This window comes from Ornithorhynchus anatinus, chromosome 11, assembly GCF_004115215.2.
Source record: "Ornithorhynchus anatinus isolate Pmale09 chromosome 11, mOrnAna1.pri.v4, whole genome shotgun sequence".
NCBI classification, from domain to species: domain Eukaryota; kingdom Metazoa; phylum Chordata; class Mammalia; order Monotremata; family Ornithorhynchidae; genus Ornithorhynchus; species Ornithorhynchus anatinus.
In genome coordinates, this window is record NC_041738.1 from 15,503,636 (window position 1) to 15,523,097 (window position 19,462).

At 61.3% G+C, this 19,462-nt stretch overlaps 2 protein-coding genes across 3 annotated transcripts; one reads left to right on the forward strand and one right to left on the reverse strand.

Moving 5' to 3' along the window:
• Positions 1–1,785: 1,785 nt before the first annotated feature.
• On the reverse strand, positions 1,786–13,887 carry RETREG3 (reticulophagy regulator family member 3). 2 transcript variants are annotated; one of them, XM_029075890.2, is made up of 9 exons: positions 13,622–13,887; positions 8,509–8,567; positions 8,117–8,147; positions 7,343–7,469; positions 7,040–7,124; positions 5,849–5,986; positions 5,179–5,261; positions 4,470–4,602; positions 1,786–3,539 (listed from the first exon to the last, which is right to left on the reverse strand). In XM_029075890.2, exons 1-9 carry the CDS (start codon positions 13,846–13,848, stop codon positions 3,073–3,075), a joined length of 1,350 nt encoding a protein of 449 aa, XP_028931723.1. In that variant the 5' UTR covers positions 13,849–13,887; the 3' UTR covers positions 1,786–3,072. The 2 variants fall into 2 exon arrangements, with proteins under 2 accessions (XP_028931723.1, XP_028931722.1); XM_029075889.2 differs by having other exon boundaries at positions 8,509–8,615; positions 13,622–13,886.
• A 497-nt stretch (positions 13,888–14,384) lies between these two features.
• Positions 14,385–19,459, forward strand: TUBG1 (tubulin gamma 1). Its single transcript, XM_029075699.2, has 11 exons — positions 14,385–14,487; positions 14,599–14,711; positions 15,971–16,138; positions 16,523–16,591; positions 16,776–16,855; positions 17,373–17,499; positions 17,622–17,708; positions 17,789–17,938; positions 18,484–18,636; positions 18,864–19,025; positions 19,211–19,459. Exons 1-11 carry the CDS (start codon positions 14,439–14,441, stop codon positions 19,406–19,408), a joined length of 1,356 nt encoding a protein of 451 aa, XP_028931532.1. The 5' UTR covers positions 14,385–14,438; the 3' UTR covers positions 19,409–19,459.
• The last annotated feature ends 3 nt before the right edge of the window (positions 19,460–19,462 follow it).

The following is a 19,462-nucleotide window of genomic DNA, read 5'->3' on the forward strand; positions in this document are numbered from 1 at the left end:
CCCTTTCCTCTCCATCCAAACGACCACCCAGGCGTTGAAGAAACTGGTCATATCCTGGCTAGACCACAGGTCTCCTTCCTTTCAGTCTCTTCTTCACCCTGCTGCCTGAATCACCTTTTAGAAGTCATTCTACACGTCTCCCCACTCCTCAAACAGCTTCGATGATTACCCATTCCCCTCCACTGCAGCAGAAGTTCTTGCTCGATGCCTTTACGGCTACCCTCCCTCCTACATTGCTCTTAAATTTGGATTTGCCCCAAATTCACCCCACCCTCATCCCCACAGCACTTAGGTACATATCCACAATTTATATTGTCTCCCCATCTAGGCAGTAAGCTCCTTGTAGGCAGGAAAGGTGTCTACCAACTCTGTTATGCTGCACTCTCCCAAGCACTTAATACAGTGCTCTGCACACAGTAACCACTCAGTATCATTTTTTTATACTATATAAGTGCTTACTATGTGCCACGCACTATATTAAGCATTGGGGTAGATAAGAGCTAATCAGGTTGGACAAGGTCCATGTCCCACATGGGGCTCCAGGTTTTAATCCTCGTTTTACAGATGAGGTAACGGGACCAGAGAAATAAAGTAACTTGTCCAAAGTCACACAGCTGACAAGAGGCAGAGCTGAGGCCGGGGCATGCCGGAGGAGCAAGGCTCTCAGGCCTGGGCTGTCTCCCCTAGGCCACGCTGCTTCTTTGATACAATGGATTGATCACTCCACCAGCTCTCTCCCCCTTACTTATACACTCTATTTTTCCTCCCCATTTCATCCCATTTCCCACTCTTCTTTCCTCTCAAACTCACTGTTCCTTGCTCCTGTCTCTCCTGCCCTCCCTAGACTTGGAGCCCCAATCCACCAGGTGACATCTCTCATAGCCTTTTCAAAGCCCTTCTGAAATCCCACTTCCTCCAGGAGGTCTTCCCCGATTAACCTGTCTTCTCCACAGATCTCATCCTTCCAACTAGCACCGCAACACTTTCACACTCACAACCACAGGCCTCTCTTTGGCACCCATCAACTTAACTGCTCTATTCGAGCACTTACTCATCCACCTATCAATCTTCCCCATCTCCCTTTTCGCTCATCTTTTGTCTCGTCTACCCCATTCGATTGAAAACTGAGAGTAAACACAGTGTCATCTCATACTCCTCCAAGAGGTTAATATACTGCTCTGTACCCAGGAGGTGATCAATAAAGACTATTGACATTCTGGTGCTCTGTACCCAGAGGGCACCCAGGACAGTATCCAGCACACTACTCATGCTCAATAAATACTGATTATAGCGGTAGGAGCAGAGAAGAGGCTATAGCCAGGGAGTGCCTGGAAAACCAGAGCCCTTAAGAAACTGGTGTAAAACGGGAATTTCTGGTCTCTGAGGTTCTGGGCTCACCGATCCCCGGGGCCAAAATATAAAATCAAAGCTCCAAGGAAGGGGCTGGTGAGGGCAGAAAGGGCTGTTTGGGCCTAGTGACCCCAAGAGGGGGTGGGGGGAGGTGGCCGTAGCCCTGGTCACATGAGGAGAAAGAAGGGTGGCTGCTGCGGGCCCACAGTCCCAGGCCGGGTCCCTGCTGGGCTGCAGCCAACGTGGCCCCCAACCTGCCCCGGGAAGCTGAAGGCTCATCCATTCAGGAAAATGGGAGGGACCCTGCTCTTTGGGCCCCACCCATGTCCCAGCTGTTGGGGAAGCAGAAGGGGATCGCTCGCCTCCTAAGTGAAACAAATCAGGCCTGGTGGGGAGGGGCAGTGGCTCCCCAACAGAGGTGACGCCACAAGCCTCTCAAAGGTTCAGTTGGTAATATTTATTCCCTGACACCCTGATCCCGGCAGAGGGGAGATTCCGAGAGCATCTCCGCCGGGAGGAGGTGCCCCCCACCCCCGCCCCATCACACCCCAAACTCGGACCATACCATTGACATGTTCCAGTCCCCACCCCGAGGTGGGGGAGCCCAGAGCCACCCTCGCTCATGCAGACGTAGAAAACGTGTCCCCTTCCCCCCCACCCTCATTTTGACATTAAAACCCCAATTCCTTCCCGACCGGGGCTGGGGGCTGGTGAGTGGAGGCTCAGTTTCCTTTCCGTCTCTGGCACGGCCTTGATGCCCGCCTCGCTCCCCCGGCACGCCCCGGCCACCTGGAGGCCTGGGGGACGGTGATCCGACGTGACCCCAGCCAGGTGCTCCCGGCCAGACCGAAGCCGGCCCCTAAGGTTCAGGGTGTCGCCGGAGGAAACTGCCGGCAGGAATCGGGGCAAGCGTGGCCAGGCGTGGTGACGCTGAAGGCCTCTCCTGCGTCCGGCTGCCCGTCAGCCTAGGAGGCGGGGGGCAGACCCCCTTCCCGGGAGCCAGCGCGCCTGGCCACGCTGACCCGAGGTCGGCAGGGGGCTCTGCCCTAACAGCCTCCCGCAACGGAGGGAGGAAGCGGGGAGGCAAGTCCAGTCAGTCGGGGCCGGCTCAGAGGAAGGAGCAAGTGCACAATCCGGGGGAGGAGGAGGAGGAGGAGGCTCAGTGGGCCTGGCTCTGGCCCGAGGCATGTAAGGTGCGAGGCGGTCTGGCCCCGGGCGGGTCTGCCCGACGCCGCCCAGTGTATTGCTCTGCCCGGGCAGTGGGGCCCAAAAGAAGGTGGGAGGGGCAGGAAGAGGGGTCTCCGCTAGGCCCGACCACCCGGCAGATACGCAGGGCAGGGGGAGGCACGGTGGCGGAGAACACACCGGCGCAGCCCCAGTAGGCACAGCACCGACGGCCACCGGCTCTGCCGACCGGAGGGGTGGAATGGGCCGGTGGAAGGTGAACGTGGTTCCGGCGTCCCGAGGCTCCTCGCGCCGGGGAGCCAGAGCTCCCGGTCACGCCGACGGCCTGAGGAGCGGAACTCCCGGCCACGCCGGCGGCCCGGTGGCCCTGCCAGGAGGTGGGACTCCCGGCCGGGCCGGGGCTCTGCTCAGAGGTGAGCAGAGCAGGATAGAACAGGGCAGGCCACACGCCCGCCCGGCCCCCAGGCGAGGGAGCGCAAGAGCGGGCACGCCGGCCTCCCCCTGGCCACCCAGCAGGCCCAGGGCCCTCAGCCCACGTCAGTGCCCCCGCGAGCCGGCCGGGTCCAGCTGGTTCAGCTCCGCCTGGTCCAGCAGCTCGAAGTCGTCTCCCTCGGCGTCGGTGTCCAGGTCGGAGCCGGGGGCGGGCAGGAAGTCCCCGGCCGTGCCCCGCCCTGCCAGGGGGCCCGGGGGCTGGGCGGCCCCGGCCAGGGCGAGCTGCAGAACGCTCTGCGAGACCAGGCTGGCCAGGTGGCCGGGCAGGGTGGTGCCGGCCGGCAGGGCCTGCAGCAGGAGCTCGGGCAAGGTGGCCTCGCCCAGCGGGTAGGGGCCCCGCGCGCCCTGGGGTCGCGGCGGCGGCGGAGGCAGTGGGGGGCGAGCGGCCGGGCTGGGGAGACCGAGGCTGGCGTCGTCCTCGTCGTCCAGCCCGGTGGCATCCGCCGTGACGGACGGGAATGCAGGCAGGTCGCGAGCGAACGATTCCTCGGGGTCGCTGTGACCATCCAGGTCTCGGTGGGGGAGCGGAGATCGAAGAGGGGTGGGGGGGAAGAGGAGGAAACGGGGGGAGGAGAGGGGTGGAATGGCTATAGCCTGAGCCCAGTGACGAACACTTCACCCACCTCACCCCTCTGTGCTGACGTCCAAACAAGTTGCTTTCCCTCGGATCCACTTTGGGACCGGGGAGGTGAGGAAGGAGGGAGAGGATGGGGGGACGGAAAGGGCCAAAGGGACGGTGGGCTCCTCCAGGCCTCACCAGCAGTGGGGTCAGGGCAAAAACACCTTAGAGACTACCAGAGGCCAAAGCCAAGCACCCGGCTCCCTCCTCGTACCCTCCCATCCCTTCTACACTGGGAAGCAGTGTGGTCTACACTGGGAAGCAGAAAGAGTCTAGGCCTGGGAGGCCGAAGACATGGGTTCTAATTCTGGCTCTGCCCCTTGTCTGCTGTGTGACCTCGGGCGGGTCTCTGTGTCTCAGTTTCCTCAACTCTAAAATGGAGATGCAATAGCTGTTTTCTCTCCCTCTTAGACTGTGAGCTCTGTTTGGCCCAGGGATGCTCTCCAACCTAATAAATTTGTATCTACCCAGTGCTTAGAGCAGGGCTTGACACATAGAAAGGGCTTAACCAATGCCATCCTTCTTATTCTAGCTGAGGGAGGGGGCAGGAGATGGACTTGTGGGGGGGGCCTAACCCAGCCCAGGGGGTGTAGGGGGAAGGGGACCACGGGGCTGGGGGCTGTGCCACTGGATGGTCTGGGGAGCAGCAACCCCCCCCCCCCCGATATCAGCAGCTTGGAGCACCAACTTCACGGGACCCCGGGGTGGCTCCGCCAAGGCTTCAGCCCTCTGCGGCTGAGTCACAGGCCTCGACCCGCTGCCCGTGAAGGAGAGGCGACCCACGGCTGGGTCACAGGCCGGCTCGGCCCGGGCCCCGACTCACCTTCGGAGCCCTCGGTCAGTGGAGTCTGGCCCCGTGACAGGTTGAACGTGCCATTTTCCGTGCAGGAGACCTCAGCGTCCGAGTGCTCCGAGTCCGTGATGGCCAGTTCCCTGGCCACGGTCGAGTCGTCCAGCTGCCCGAGAGACAAATTCCACATTGAGTTGGGCCCCGGGAGCGGCTCCCAGCCCGGGACTTGGGCCTGGGCAGTGGCACTAGGCTGGAGGGACCAGGTGCCATCTGCCCCCCCAGACAGCCACCGAATACCCGTGATGCTCCTCTCGCCATCCCCGATTTGGTCCGGTGACCCGGCTGGGGCCACCCAATGCCCCACATTCTCCCCTCTCCATCCCTGACTCCCTCTGGTGATCCGGCAGGGACCACCCGATGCCTCACATTCTCCCCTCTACATCTCTGCCTCCCTCGGGTGGCCTGGCCAGGCCACCCAACACGCCCCACTCTCCCATCTCCATCCCTGCCTCTTCCCCAGTGGGCCGGCACGGACAATCCCGCGCTCCCTCTCCTCCCCTCTCCACTCGGAGACCCAGCCCTGAGGCTCGCTCAACACCTCATCGCAGAAGGAAAAGTCAGACCTGGAATCTGAGGGCTCCAGCAGGACAAATCCGCTCCCTCCCCTTCCTCCAGCAGCCCTCAGTCCCGTGCCAAGTACTCTGGGGCCGCTCAGGCTGTCGCCACCCAATTTCACCGATACCTGCGGGCAGAAGGCAGCGAGCTCTTCTTCGCTGTCGCTCGTGTCTCCCAGGGCGTGCTCAGGATGCAAGGCCGGCCGACGCACTGCCAGAGAGGAGACCTCGGTCACCCCCGCTGAGAACCCCGGGTCCCTTGCCTAACCGTGCATCTGTTCCAGTGCCCTCCTCTCCCTAACCCAGGGCAGGCAGGGAATGGCCAATCCCCCTGCCTTCAGTTCCGGGGGCCAGCGCTAGGCCAGGCCTCCTGATCCCAGGGGTTGGGGTGCCCTGCCCACCATCCCGCTAATTGAGGCAGTGCTGCTGAGGACTGATCATGTCAGAGGCCAAGGACAATGTGGCAAGAAGCATCTCCCAGGCCCCTAAGAAGGAGCCCGAGAAGACACCCCACAAGACAACATGGAAGAGATGGGCAGGGGCAAAGGCAGGGGAACGGGCAGGGGAACGGGCACGGACAGGAGCAAGGGCGGCCCTCCCCCTCCCCCAGGCCAGGAGTAGGGAACGCTGGGGTTGCCCAGAAACTGGGAGCCCTGACTTTCCTGCGGCTCCGAGGGGACCGCCCCCAGCAGGTGGGGGTCCGAAAGGGAGGCGCTGGGGGTGGCCCTGAAGCCCCGCCACGGGGAGCCGGCTGCAGGGTCGGGTTGGGGCCCAGCCCACCGGTCCCCGGACGCTCACACTGCCTCTCCCTCTGCTTGGACATGACGTAGCCTCGGACGCTGAAATCCAGCCTGTGCAGAGCGGGCTCCAGCCACGAGTAGAGCCGTGGTCCCAGGCGGTGGTACATGGCCAGCGGCCACAGCAGGGCGCTGACAACTGGGACGAGGCAGAGGGCGAGAACGGGAAGACTGGGGTCAGCGGGGGAGGTGGGAGGTGGGGCCCAGCTCCCAGTTCCAGCTCTGCCACACGGGCCTGCTGTGACGCCTCGGGCAATCCAATGGACTACCTTGACCTTCACTTTTCTCACTTGTAAAATGGGCTCAGATACTACTCGCTCCCGCTTACATCACGAGTCTCCTGTGGGACGGGGACTGCGCTCGAGTCGCTCACCCCAGTGCTTGGCACATTCAGCGCTTACTAAATACCGGACCGGTTACCACTAATACCACTAGGACCTCAGTCATGGGTCCTGAGGGGAAAACCGAACTCTGAGCTCCCGAGTGCCGGGGTGCTGGGCTTCTAGAAGCCCCTTTCCCTGGTTCTGCCATCATGCTGGCAGGTAGCCCGGGAGATGGATGCCCCATAAGCTCAGCCCCCCAGTTTGAGCCAGAGGGAGCCCTACTAGGCAAGGTTGGCTCTTCCACCAAAGCCCAGATGCTTTGGGACTGCTGGGGCATACGGAGTCTCAGCAGCTGGGGGGCCATTACCCTGCATCCTCCTAGCCCTGGAGAAAAGCCCCAGGCCCCACTCCCCAGCCTGACCAGAACAGGTCACGACCACCCCGGGACAGGGCGGGACCTGAGATCCTCTGCACAAGTAGCGTGGACTAGTGGAAAGAGCACAGGTCTGGGAATCAGAAGACCTGGATTCCTATCCTAGTTCTGCCAAATGCTTCCTCCGTGTTACCTTGAGCAAGCCACTTAACTTTTCCGTGCCTCACTTCTCCTGTTCTTCCTCTTTCTTAGACCGTAAGCCCTATGCGGGACAGGGACTGTGCCTAACCTAACTTACTTATATCTATACAGCGCTTAGAACAGTGTTTGACACATAGTAATCACTTAACAGATACCATTAAAAAAAACCCCCAATGACCGTGGCCATCCACTGAGGGTGGGACGCCAAGGGGCTCGCCAAAGGAAGAGAGGGGGCCCGGGCTCTGCCGCTTCCCTGCAGCACCTGAAACTACGGCCGCGAAGCGCCGGTACTCACGGAGGAGATACGCGAGCAGGAGGCCGGGGATGTAGCGGCCCAGGGTGGCCAGGAACGTCAGGATCCCACAGCTCAGCAGGCAGAACTGAGGGGAGCAGGAAGGCGGGTTAGCGGGGCCGGGCCGCACCCAGGCCTGCACCTCGGGAACCGTCTCCGGAGGGACCGGAGCGGGCAGAGCAGGTGGGGTCTGGACTCCCAATCAACCCACCTCCCGCAGCCCGGCGGACGGTCTCCATCTGGGACTCCGGAGCCCGGACCACCCGGAGACTGAGGCCCTCGACCGTCCGGCCGTGCCCGCCTTACCTTGCCCGGGTTCTGCCTCTTGAAGAGCAGGAGGCTCCTTAGGAAGGCGGTGCCGCTGACCCAGGCTTCGGCCACGTGGCGGCACAGCTCGGGCAGGCTGAGCAGCCGAGGGTGCACGAAACCCCAGCTGAGGGGGGAGGGTTCGGGGGGAGGGAGGGGAGCATGAAAGGGAGGCTGCGGGGGTGGGGGAGTGGGGCCACCGGAAGCCCCCGAGGCAGGGGCACAGCCCGCACGGCCTCGGCCGGGCCCGCTCCCAACCTCCAACGGGCCCGGGCAGGCAGGGCCCCGCGGGGGAACGGATTCCCTTCCCCCCACATCCCCCCCGCAACCCTCGCTGGGGCCGGGCTGATCCCGCCGGCCCCACCCCATGATTCGGCTGCCCGGGCTGCCTGTGCCAACCTGCCGCTCCCCTGGGAGGCTCTCGTGGAGCTGCGGGCCACAAGGCCCCACAGAAAAGGGGAGTCGCCCTCAAACAGGCCACCCTAAGCCCAGCCCGGCCTGGGGCCAGAATACGGGCAGAACGAAGAGGGGGCTGGGGGCGGGACCTCCGGGCATCCCTTTGGCCCGGCCCAGGACAAAGGGTTCGGAGAGTGGCGGCCCCGCAGCGGCAGGAGCGGGGAGCGGAAGGATTCCCGTCCTTGGGCTTCCCTCCGACCCGTGGTTTCCCCTCCCCCTCCCGGACCCCCCCAAGGGAGTCGCTCAGCCCAAACTCCACCAGGAACCACGCCACAGGGAAGGAGAGAAGCCACAGAAGATTCAACTGGCACTGCCTACCTCTCACTGTCTGATATGCTGGGCCGGCCCACTGAAAGCGTCAAACAAACAGCGGCATTAGCGGGAAGAGAAGCCCTGCCCTGTCCAGCCCAGCCCTGCCCTGCCCTGCCCGACCCACACGTTTCGGGGAAGAGCCTGGAGGTGCCGGCTGGGGACCCCTCCCCACCCCAGAAAAGGAACTTGGCTGCCACAGCCTGCTCTGCCAACTGGAGGAACGGGGCAGGGAGCCCCACGATGGGCAGAGGGAGCCAGCCCTCCCAGGCGGCGGGCGCGGGGTCCCCAGGTGAAGGGACGGGGGCCGGAGAGATCTGCGGGCCCTAGGGGGACGTCCCAGGGAACGTGACCCACAGAGCGGCTCGCGCCGCCGGCCCCGGCCTTGGCCCCCGAGTCACCTTTCATCTGGGGCCAGATTTTGGTCTTCCACTGGTCGAGGCAGACGGCGAGCATCAGGCTGAAAGCGAGCAGGAACAGCAGGCGCAGCGACGTCAGCGCCAAGAACCTGGAGCGGGTCACCAGTCTCACGGGGCGTCCGGCTCCCCCCCTCCCGCCCGGGCCGAGCCCCCGGGGAGCGCCCCCCGGCCGGGGGACCACCAGAAAACCAGGGGGGCCGGGACCTCTTGCCCGGAGCGTTTCCAAGAGTCGGGGCAGGGGTTGGGAGCGGGGAGCTCTGGGCCTCGGCGACAGACCAGCCCCCTCCCTCCCTCCACCCCCCACCCGGGCCTGCCCCATGGGAGAGAGGCTGCTGGGGCGGCTACTTACTGTCCATCCTGCTAACCCTTCCCTCCGTCCCTCCCTCTCTCTGACTTCCTACTGCAGCTCAACCCACACACTTCAATCCTCTAATGCCAACCTAGTCACCGTATCTCCCTCTCCTCTATCTGCTCCCTCCCCAAAATCCTTGCCTTCATCCTTCCTCCAGTCTGGAACTCCCCCCCCCCCCTTCAGGTCACCGCTTTCTCCGCCTTTAAATCCCTAATACAGTCACGCCTCCTCCAAGAAGCCTTCCCCAACCATGCCGATTTCCCCTTCTGAACCGCCTGTGCGCTTCGACCTATACCTTTTAAGTGGGGGAAGCAGTGAGTTCTGGTGGAAAGAGCCCGGACCCGAGAGTCAGAGGGCCTGAATTCGAATCCCAGCTCTGCCGCTTATCTGCTGTGTGACCTGGGCAAGTCCCTTAACTTCTCTGGGCCTCAGTTCCCTCATCTGCAAAATGGGGATTCATTACCTGTGCTCCATCCTAGTTAGTCTGTGAGTCCCCGGAGGGACCTGACTATCGTCTATCTACCCCAGAGTTTAGTACAGTGCTTGGCATATAGTGAGTGCTTAATAGATATGACAATTATTACAACTTATGCATTTGATAATCATCTCGCCCTCAGCTCCACAGCATGCGAATGCATCTCGGTAATTTATTTCAATGTCTGTCTCCCCCTGTAGACTATAAGCTCCTTGTGAACAGGAAATACGTTGTTATTGTACTCTCCCAGATGCTTGGCATAGTGCTCTGCACACAGTATGCACTCAGTAAGTACCACTGGTTGAACGATGGCAGGCTCTCTCCCTCCTGCCTTCAAACACATTCAAGTCTCCCCTAAGCTGCTTCTGAGGCTCCCAGCTATCACCCCAACTGTCCGCTCCCACTCCTGCCCCGACTCCTGAAACGGATTTTATCCCCCTCGCCGCCTCCGCTCCCTTTTTCCGGACCCGCAACAATCTGGCTTCCCTCCCACTGACACCAACGAGAGTGTGGTCACACTTGCCGAAGTTAGCGAGGCCAAAGCGGCCTGGTGGAAAGAGCACGGGCCTAGGAGTCACGGGACCTGGGTTCTAACCCCAGCTCCACCACTCGTCTGCTTTTTGGCTGAAAGCAAGTCATTCAGCTTCACTGGACCTCAGGTTCCTCATCTGCCCAACAGAGATTCAGGCCTGTTCTCCCTGCGTCACAGACCGTGAAACTGATGAAGGTCAGGGACCACGTCTGACCTGATGATTTTGTACCTACTCTGGTGTTTAGAGCAGTGTTTGGAGTTGCCCCAGCAGATCGTTTCTGCCCGGGAAGCACCCCGCCCGCTATTGAGGGGGGTGGATTGTGCTGGTTGTGCTGCCGGGCAGAGTCCAGGATCTCAGCCAGGAGGGGGAGGGCAGAAGGTGGCTTACTTTCTGCGGGGCCCGGGATGTGGGCGAGTGGCATCCACGGCTGAAGGTGGGGCGGGCGCTCTGGCACCCCCCCGGCCCCTCTCCTCAGAGATCGGGGCCCCAGTTCCAGCCCTTCACCCACCCCTCTCCTGCCCCTTGCATCCTGGAGGGGAGCAGCCCAACCCTCCCCGAGCGACCCCTTCCGCTCCCGCCCCCCAGCACTCAGCCCTGCGGCGGCACCGGCGGGGACCTGGGCTCCGCCGCCCTGCCGCCCGGCAGTCTGGAGCCCGGTGAGGGTCCAACCTCGGAACTCCCCGCAAGGGTTTCGAACTCGAGACCCTGACGGCGCGGGAGCAGCAAACCTAGGAGAGCAGGTCCCAACATGCCCCAAAGGTGACAATCACAGGTCGCCCAAGGGATCAGACTGACAGCCTGGCAACTAATTGAAGGCCGGGGGGGATCTGTGCCGATGTGACCAAGAGATGGATTATGTAGAGGGACAAAAGCTATAAAAGGCCAGATCTGCAGGCGATACAGACCCAGTACCTGGATCCGCAGATGTGCGCCGGACCTTCCGGGGAGGGAGTGGGAATAGAGGTGCCTGGGCAGGAAGGAGTTACCCTTGGGGTGTTTTCTACACTATACTCCTCCGGGGAGCGGTAGTCTTTGACGTAAATGCTTACCAACTACTCTCACCATGATCGGCACCATCAAGGACTTCCTCATAGCCAAATCTAATGTTCTCTAATTGTCCTCGAGCCCTCACCTGTCTAGATACCTAAAACTAAAATCATCGTCCCTTCCAAATTCTCTCCTCCACTTAACTTTCCCCTCAGAGTAGACACCACCACCATTCTCCCGGTCTCAGAAGTCTGTAACTTGCGTATCATCCCGGACCTTCCTTCAACTCTCACAGTCAGCCCACCGCTAAATCACGTTGGCTTTCCATCCGCCAAAGTTCCCGCTCTCACCCTAAGCAGCCGAGGCCACTGATATCGGTCGGCCTCCTGGGCTGGTCTTCCTGCCTCTCCCTTCTCCAGTCCATACGTCACTCTGCTTCCTGGGTTATCTTTCTAAAACATCGCTCGGCACATTTTCCCACTCCTCAGAAGCCCTCGATGGTTTTAGCCATTCCTCCTGACCTAAAGACAGAAACCCCAAGCCACTGGGTCAGCCGCCTCCCTCTTATTTATCCACCATCTTTTCCACTACACCCCAGCTCGCACTCTTAATTCCTCTTGTACAAACTTAATAATAATGTTGGTATTTGTTAAGCGCTTACTATGTGCCGAGCACTGTTCTAAGCGCTGGGGTAGACACAGGGGAATCAGGTTGTCCCACGTGGGGCTCACAGTCTTAATCCCCATTTTACAGATGAGGTCACCGAGGCACAGAGAAGTTAAGTGACTTGCCCAAAGTCACACAGCTGACAAGTGGCCTAACCGGGATTCGAACCCATGACCTCTGACTCCAAAGCCCGTGCTCTTTCCACTGAGCCACGCTCACTGGGCCTCGCTCTCCAGCTCCCTGCTCACGGCCTTCCTCCCGCCTGGAATTTCCTCCCCCTTCAAATCCGTCAGACTACAGTTCTTCCCATCTTCAAGGCCCTTCTGCACATATCTCGGCACGTAGTCTATTTTCATACGTGTCTCCCCCTTTAGACCGGAAGCTCCTTGTAGGCTGGGAACACGTCTACGTATCTGTTCTACTGTACTCTCCCAAGAGGTTAGTACAGTGGTTTGAACACAGTAAGCAACTGACTGACTGATTATTGCTCAGGTCTCTTTTCTAAGATGTCATTCTGCAAACAGCTCCCACTCGAAAGCCTCCTGTGGTTGTCCATCCCTCACACTTCAAGCCGAAACTACTGCCCGCTGACTTCAAGGGACTCCATCAACTTTAAGGTACTCCCTCTTACTTATCCACTCCCTTCTCCCACTACATCCCAGCTTGCACTCTTGGCTCCTCTCAAGGCAACCTATCACTCTCATTTTTCCCACGCCTGGAATTCCCTCCCCCTTCACATCAGAGAGACACTCCATCTCTCCCCATCTTTAAAGCCCTTCGGAGATCACCCCTCTTTTAAAAGGTCTTCCCTCATTACTCTCTCCTCGTCTATTCCCCAACTGCCAGCCCTGTTCTTCTGCACGATCAAAGCCCTTAAACCATCACAAGCACTTGTGTTTATATCGTATACACGGTCACCGTGAGCAGGAAACGTGTCTACGAACTCTGTTGTTTTCCACTCGCCTAGTACTCAGTACGGTGCTGTGCACACAGTAAGGGTTCAGTAAATACCACTGACGATAAGCACTCAGGAAATAGCACTGTTGGACTACTCTTTTACCCTCCCTACCTGTGACTTATTAAAGGGCCTTCCACCCCACTTATAGTGCAATTAATGGGGAAAGGTTCAAGTTGGCACCCCTATTGGAGAACAAAACGGGAGATCTCCCATCTGGAGGCAGGACCTACAGATGCAACATAAGCCTTGGATGGAGCACGGACCCGGGAGTCGGAAAGTCACGGGCTCTAATCTCGGCTTTGCCCTAGTCTGCTGTGTAACCTTGGGCAGGGCACTTCCCTTCTCTGGTCCTCAGTTCCTTCACCTGCAAAATGGGGGTGAGCCCCACGTGGGACAAGGACGGTATCCAACTCGATTTGCTTGCATCCACCCCAGCGCTTAGTACAGTGCCTGGCACAAAGTAAGTGCTTTACTAATACCCCACTTATCACTATTATTATTATGAGAAACTTGATAATATCACTCAGAGCTGTCCCTGGGGCCGAGGGGGTCCCATCCTCACTCCCATGACCAGTGTAAGCTCCCCGGGGGGAAGGCAGCTTGTCACCTCTCCACTCGATCCTATTTGCTGAGCGCTTTCTGGGTGCAGCGCATGGCACTGAGCGCTTGGGAAAGTACCATACAATAATGAGCAGAGACAGCTAAGCCCATTAAACCCTCCCAGACGCTTCCACTGCTGCTTGAGAAGCAGCAGGCTCAGTGGCAAGAGCCCGGGCGTTGGAGGTCATGGGTTCGAATCTCCGCTCTGCCACTTGTCAGCTGTGTGACCTTGGGCGAGTCACTTGACTTCTCCGTGCCTCAGTTCCCTCCTCTGTCAGACAGGGATGAATACTAATAATAACGCTGGTATTTGTTCAGCGCTTACTCTGTGCAGAGCACTGTGAGCCCCACGGGGGCCAACCTAATCACCCGGTATCCCCTCCCGGCGCTTGGAACAGTGCTTCGCACAGAGTGAGCGCTGAACAAACGGCATCATGATGACTCCGGAGCGCCGGGCCCCCGGTAGAGGTTGAGGAGCGGCTAAGGCTGGGGCGCGGGGTCCGGGTGGGGTCGGGGTCTCTCACCAGAAGGCGGCGTTGAGGCCCAGACACCAAAGGGCGCTGGTTCCCGGACGCTCCCACACCAGCGCCGCCTGCACCCGGCTCAACAGCGGCTCGTAGGGTCCCAGCAGCGTCAGCAGGGCCCGCTGCGCCGCCTCCACCTGCCGCCGCCTCTCCCCTCGCCCCGGCGACGCACGGCCAGCCCGCCCAACCCGTCCGGCCGCCGGCGCGGCTTCCTCGGCCTCGGCCATCTTCGCCTCCCCCCGCCCCCGCCGGCCACAACATCCGGGGCCCGGCGATAACCACCACCGCGCAGGCGCCGCCTTCGCTCCCTCTCTCTTCCCGCTCCCCCCCCCCCGTTTCGCTCCACCGCGCGTGCGCCGGGCCCTAGAGCCAATCGGATCCGGGGCTCCGCCTTCGAGCGGGAAGGTGGAAGCGGGGATGGCGACGCGCATGCGCCGTGAGCCGCTGCATAGCCCGAGCCTCCTTCTCTGGGCCGGAAGCGGGGGGCTCGCGCTCTCACTTCTCCCGCCCATCTGCCCGGCTCCAAGATGGCCGTTAGCCGCTTCAAAGCCCGAGCCCCGTTATCCGGGCCAGGAGCCGTGGGCTCGCGTTCTCACTCCCCCTCGCCCATCTGCCCGGCTCCAAGATGGCCGCTAGCCGCTTCAAAGCCCGAGCCTCCTTATCTGGGCCAGGAGCTGCGGGTTCGCGCTCTCACTCCCCCCGCCCATCTGCCCGGCTCCAAGATGGCCGCGGCGCGCGTCCCGGCCGCGCATGCGCCGGGCGGAGAGCGGCCCGGACGCGGGAGAGGAGCGGGAGAGGAGCGGCGGCGGCGGCGGCGATGCCGCGGGAGATCATCACCCTGCAGCTGGGCCAGTGCGGCAATCAGAGTGAGCGCGGGAGCGGCCACCCCCCCCCCCGGCCCTCCCCCCCTGCCCCCCCCCCGGCGGGCCGCCACCTCCCCGCAGCCCTCCGGTGATGCCCCTCTCCGCGCCCCGCAGTCGGGTTCGAGTTCTGGAAGCAGCTGTGCGCGGAGCATGGCATTAGCCCCGAGGGCATCGTCGAGGAGTTCGCCACCGAGGGCACCGACCGCAAGGACGTCTTCTTCTACCAGGTGCCCGCTGCGGACGCGGGGCGGGAAGGGCGTCGTGGAGGGAGCGGGGAGCAACCGAGGAGCCAAAGGGAGGGTTGTGGGCCGGGAATGTGGCCTTTGATTATTGGGGCGCACTCTCCCAAACGCTTATTACAGTGCTGTGCACTCAGCCCCCGGGAAATAGGACTGAATGAATGAAAGGGGGGGAAGGAGGTGGGCACTGAGTGTGGGGAGCTGCTATAATAATAATGTTGGTATTTGGTAAGCGCTTACTATGTGCCGAGCACTGTTCTAAGCGCCGGGGGAGATACAGGCTCATCAGATTGTCCCACGTGAGGCTCACAGTTAATCCCCATTTTACAGATGAGGTTACTGAGGCACAGAGAAGTTCTAGCAGGAAGGGTTCCCCCCCCCCACATACAGAAGCAGTGTGGCTTAGTGGAAAGAACCCGGGCTTGGGAGTCAGAGGAAGTGGGTTCTAATCCCGGATCCTCCACTTACCGCTGTGTGACCTTGGATAAGCCACTTGACTTCTCGGTGCCTCAGTTACCTCATCTGTAAAACGGGGATTAAGACTGTGAGCCTCAAATGGGACAACCTGATGACGCTGTCTGCCCCAGGGCTTAGAACAGTGTTCTGCGCATAGGAAGCACTTAACAAACAAATACCAACATCATTATGCCTCAGTTACCTCATCTATAAAATGGGGATTAAGACTGTGAGCCTCACGTGGGACAACCTGATGACCCTGTATCTGCCCCAGTGCTTAGAACAGTGCTCGGCACTTAGAAAGTACTTAACGAATACCAACATTATTACTATTATTATTCTCTGTGCCTCGAGTTACCTCCACTGTAAAATGGCGGTTAAGACCGCGAGCCGCACGTGGGACAACCTGTTTACCTTGTATCTACCCCGGAGCTTAGAACAGTACTTGGCATACAGTAGGCACCTAACAAATACTGTAATTAATTAGTTGATCAAACATAGGGAGATCCCTCTAGACTGTGAGCTCGTTTGGGGCAAAGATTGTCTCTCTCTACCCCAGTGCTTAGCACATAGTAATCGCTTAACAAATACCAACACTATTATTATTGCTGTATCGTACTCTCCCAAGTGCTTAGTACAGTGCTGTCTGCATACAGGGAGCGCTTAGCGCTTAACAAATATCATTATTATTAGTGAGTATGAATGGATGAGCGAATAGACCCACACAGGCATCTCTCTCTCTCCCCCGACCTCTGTGGTGGCGCTGACCTCCTGCCTCCTGCCTGCTGCAGGCGGACGATGAGCACTACATCCCTCGGGCCGTGTTGCTGGACCTGGAGCCCCGCGTCATTCACTCCATCCTCAACTCCCCCTACGCCAACCTCTACAACCCCGAGAACATCTACCTGTCGGAGCATGGGGGCGGGGCCGGAAACAACTGGGCCAGCGGCTTCTCTCAGGTGCCGGTCCCAAGGACTCCCGCCCCCTCCCCCGGGGCCGGGCGGTCCTCCGGAGGCCCGCTGCCTCCAAGAAGTAGGGGCTCTAGGGCTTCCGTAGGCGAGGGCCGGCCACGGCCTCTTCCAGGCCCAGCCAGCCCCGCGGGAACGGTGGGGAGGAGGACGGGGGAGGAGCGGGGCTGGGAGGGCTGAGCATCTTGATGGGAAAGATCAGCGGATGGGTGAGTGCAAACTGCCACCGGGTCACTGGGTGCCGAGGGCTCTGGCCCAGTGCCAGAGCTGCTCTGGGAAATCAGGGTCTGTGGGATCGGGCGGGCGAGAGGGCGACGGATGTCCGTGCTCCCGGCCTGAAATCCTACTCGGCTGCACCCCGTCCCCCCGCCCCAGGGAGAGAAGATCCACGAGGACATCTTTGACATCATAGATCGTGAGGCTGACGGCAGCGACAGCTTGGAGGTGAGGGGCTGCGTGGGGCTGTGAGGGTCCCAAGCCTCAACTATCTTCTCCACTCTGCTCGTAGTTGGGCTGGGGTTGGCTGGGCTAGTCGGGGGAGGTGCATTCTCCCTGGGCTGAACTGCCCACCTGGGGAACAGCCCCCCTGCTCTCCAGCTTGGCCATCTCTCCACTCCTCTCCCCCCAGGGCTTCGTACTGTGCCACTCCATCGCCGGGGGCACGGGTTCGGGCCTGGGCTCCTACCTCCTGGAACGGCTGAACGACAGGTGAGCTAAGGGCTGGGGTGGAGGGGCCGACACTTCATCCTCCCTCAGATGAACCCAGTTGGGGAAGGAGAAGAGCAGCCTTGAACCCTGCCCTGCTCTGTATCTCAGTGCTCCCCACTGTCCGGGATGGTGTGCGGGGGTTGGCGTGAGTAAGAATGGTAAGCCTTGCGGGCACTGGGGGCCCGACTCTGACCCAGCCAGGCCTACCACGTGCCCAGACACCTGTCCTGCCGGGAGCTAAAAGGGACTGCCTTCCTGCCCCACCCCCACATCATAATGATAATTATGGTATTTTTTAAGCACTTACTATGGGCCGAGCACTGTTCTAAGCGCTGGGGTAGATAAGATGATCAGGTGCCACTTGGGGCTCCCAGTAAGTACGAGAGCAGAAGGGGTATTGAATCCTCTTTTTGCGGATGGGCGAACTGAGGCACAGAAAAGTGAAGTGACTCGCCCAGGGTCACACAGAAGGTAAGCAGTGGGGCCAGGATTAGAGCGTCGGTCCTCTTTCTCCCAGGTACCCCAAGAAACTGGTGCAGACATACTCGGTGTTCCCCAACCAGGACGAGATGAGCGACGTGGTGGTGCAGCCCTACAACTCACTGCTCACGCTCAAGCGGCTGACGCAGAATGCCGACTGTGTGGTGAGAGGGGGCAGCACGCCAAGGGTCCATCATCCCCTCCTTTTCCCTCCTCCCCTCGCTCCCCGGGGGGGCCCTGGAACCTGGGGGTGAAGCCAAGACCTCCCCGCTCCTCCCCGCCGCAGGTGGTATTGGACAACACAGCCCTGAACCGCATCGCCACAGACCGTCTGCACATCCAGAACCCGTCCTTCTCGCAGATCAACCAGCTGGTGAGCCCCCGAACCCCCTCCCCCAGCCGGCCCTCCGCCCGGGGTGCCTCCCAGCCCCCGTGACCGGCTCTCGCCCCCAGGTCTCCACTATCATGTCGGCCAGCACCACCACTCTGCGCTACCCCGGCTACATGAACAACGACCTCATCGGCCTCATCGCCTCCCTGATCCCAACCCCCCGCCTCCACTTCCTCATGACGGGCTACACCCCCCTCACCACGGACCAGTCGGTAAGCGGGGCCGGCCAGGAAGGGGTGGGGTACGGCCGGCCAGCCCCGGGCCAGTCTGACTTGTCCCTTTCTCCCCACCTCTGCCGGCCCAGGACCCCGCTCGTGGGGGCAGACCCCAGAAGCTGTGGGCTCGGAGACGGGTACAGCGTGTGTGGGCTCTGGTGCCTCTGTCCTTTCCATCTGCTGAGGTCCCTCCCCAGGGAGAGGTGCGGGGACGCACGCTCCTCCACCTCCCATTCCCCCCTCCCTCCCTCTTCTGTCCCCTCTCTCTCACAGGCTCATGCAAAGACTGAGCCTGCCGGGCTGATGGTATCTGCTCTCTGAGAGAGTGGGGGAGGAGAGCGGAGGGGTCAGCGTTGCTCCCCCCCACTTCCTGGTTCCCGGCCCGCTCCGAGCCAGAGCGGGGCTGCGCCTCAGCTGTCTGTGTGTGCCTCCCTCTCCCTCTCTGGGCCAGGAGCGTGTGTGTTTTTGCCAGGGGGGTGCCTGCCTGCCTACTCGGGCTCCTGCCCACCAACCGCAGCCTCCCCACCCTGCCTTCCCTGCAGGTGGCCAGCGTGCGCAAGACAACGGTGCTGGATGTGATGCGGCGGCTGCTGCAGCCCAAGAACGTAATGGTGTCGACGGGCCGGGACCGGCAGACCAACCACTGCTACATCGCCATCCTCAACATCATTCAGGGCGAGGTGGATCCCACCCAGGTCAGCCCCGGCACAGGGGTGCGGAGCGGGCCGAGGAGGACGGGGTGGACCCCACCCAGGTCGGCCACGGCACGAGGGCCAGGAACAGGCCTCATCCCACCCGCGTCGGCCTCGGCGCGGGTGGGGAGTGCAACAGGGGACCCCACCCAGGTCAGCTCCGGTACTGGGGCCCGGATGAGAAGTTGAGCCCGGTCGTGACCCGCCCCCGTGCACCCTCCCCCACCCAGGTCCACAAGAGCCTGCAGCGCATTCGGGAGCGCAAGCTGGCCAACTTCATCCCGTGGGGCCCGGCCAGCATCCAGGTAGCCCTGTCCCGCAAATCTCCATACCTTCCCTCCGCCCACCGTGTCAGCGGCCTCATGATGGCAAACCACACCAACATCTCCTCGGTGAGCCCCGCTCCACCTGACCCACCCCGCCCCCAGCCCCTGCTTACGTTGCCCCTTCCCTGGGGCCCCCCGGCCAAGTCTGGCAACCCCCGGCCCGAGGTGAGAGGGCTGGGAGGGAGGCGGCTCTCTGGCCCCCGTGGCCCAGCTCCCCACCCCCCATGACCCAGTTGTCTCCACGCCCCAAGTTGTTCGAGCGGACATGCCGCCAGTACGACAAGCTACGGAAGCGGGAGGCCTTCCTGGAGCAGTTCCGCAAGGAAGACATCTTCAAGGAGAACTTCGACGAGCTGGACACCTCGCGGGAGATTGTGCAGCAGCTCATCGACGAGTACCACGCCGCCACCCGGCCCGACTACATTTCCTGGGGCACCCAGGAGCAGTAACCCTCCACCCCAACCCCTCCTATTTATCTCAAATAAAGCTCTGGAGTCTGAGCC

What these genes read in the sequence shown, in the direction of transcription:
- TUBG1 (XM_029075699.2), top strand. Translation starts at nt 14,439, where the DNA reads ATGCCGCGGGAGATCATCACCCTGCAGCTGGGCCAGTGCGGCAATCAG. An exon ending in GGGCCAGTGCGGCAATCAGA is followed by an intron (nt 14,488 to 14,598) that starts GTGAGCGCGGGA and finishes CGCGCCCCGCAG; the next exon opens with TCGGGTTCGAGTTCTGGAAG. An exon ending in CGCAGAATGCCGACTGTGTG is followed by an intron (nt 17,500 to 17,621) that starts GTGAGAGGGGGC and finishes TCCCCGCCGCAG; the next exon opens with GTGGTATTGGACAACACAGC.
- RETREG3 (XM_029075889.2), bottom strand. Translation starts at nt 13,848, where the DNA reads ATGGCCGAGGCCGAGGAAGCCGCGCCGGCGGCCGGACGGGTTGGGCGG. An exon ending in AGAGGCAGAACCCGGGCAAG is followed by an intron (nt 7,125 to 7,342) that starts GTAAGGCGGGCA and finishes TGCTCCCCTCAG; the next exon opens with TTCTGCCTGCTGAGCTGTGG. An exon ending in ACTGACCGAGGGCTCCGAAG is followed by an intron (nt 3,540 to 4,469) that starts GTGAGTCGGGGC and finishes TCCCCCACCGAG; the next exon opens with ACCTGGATGGTCACAGCGAC.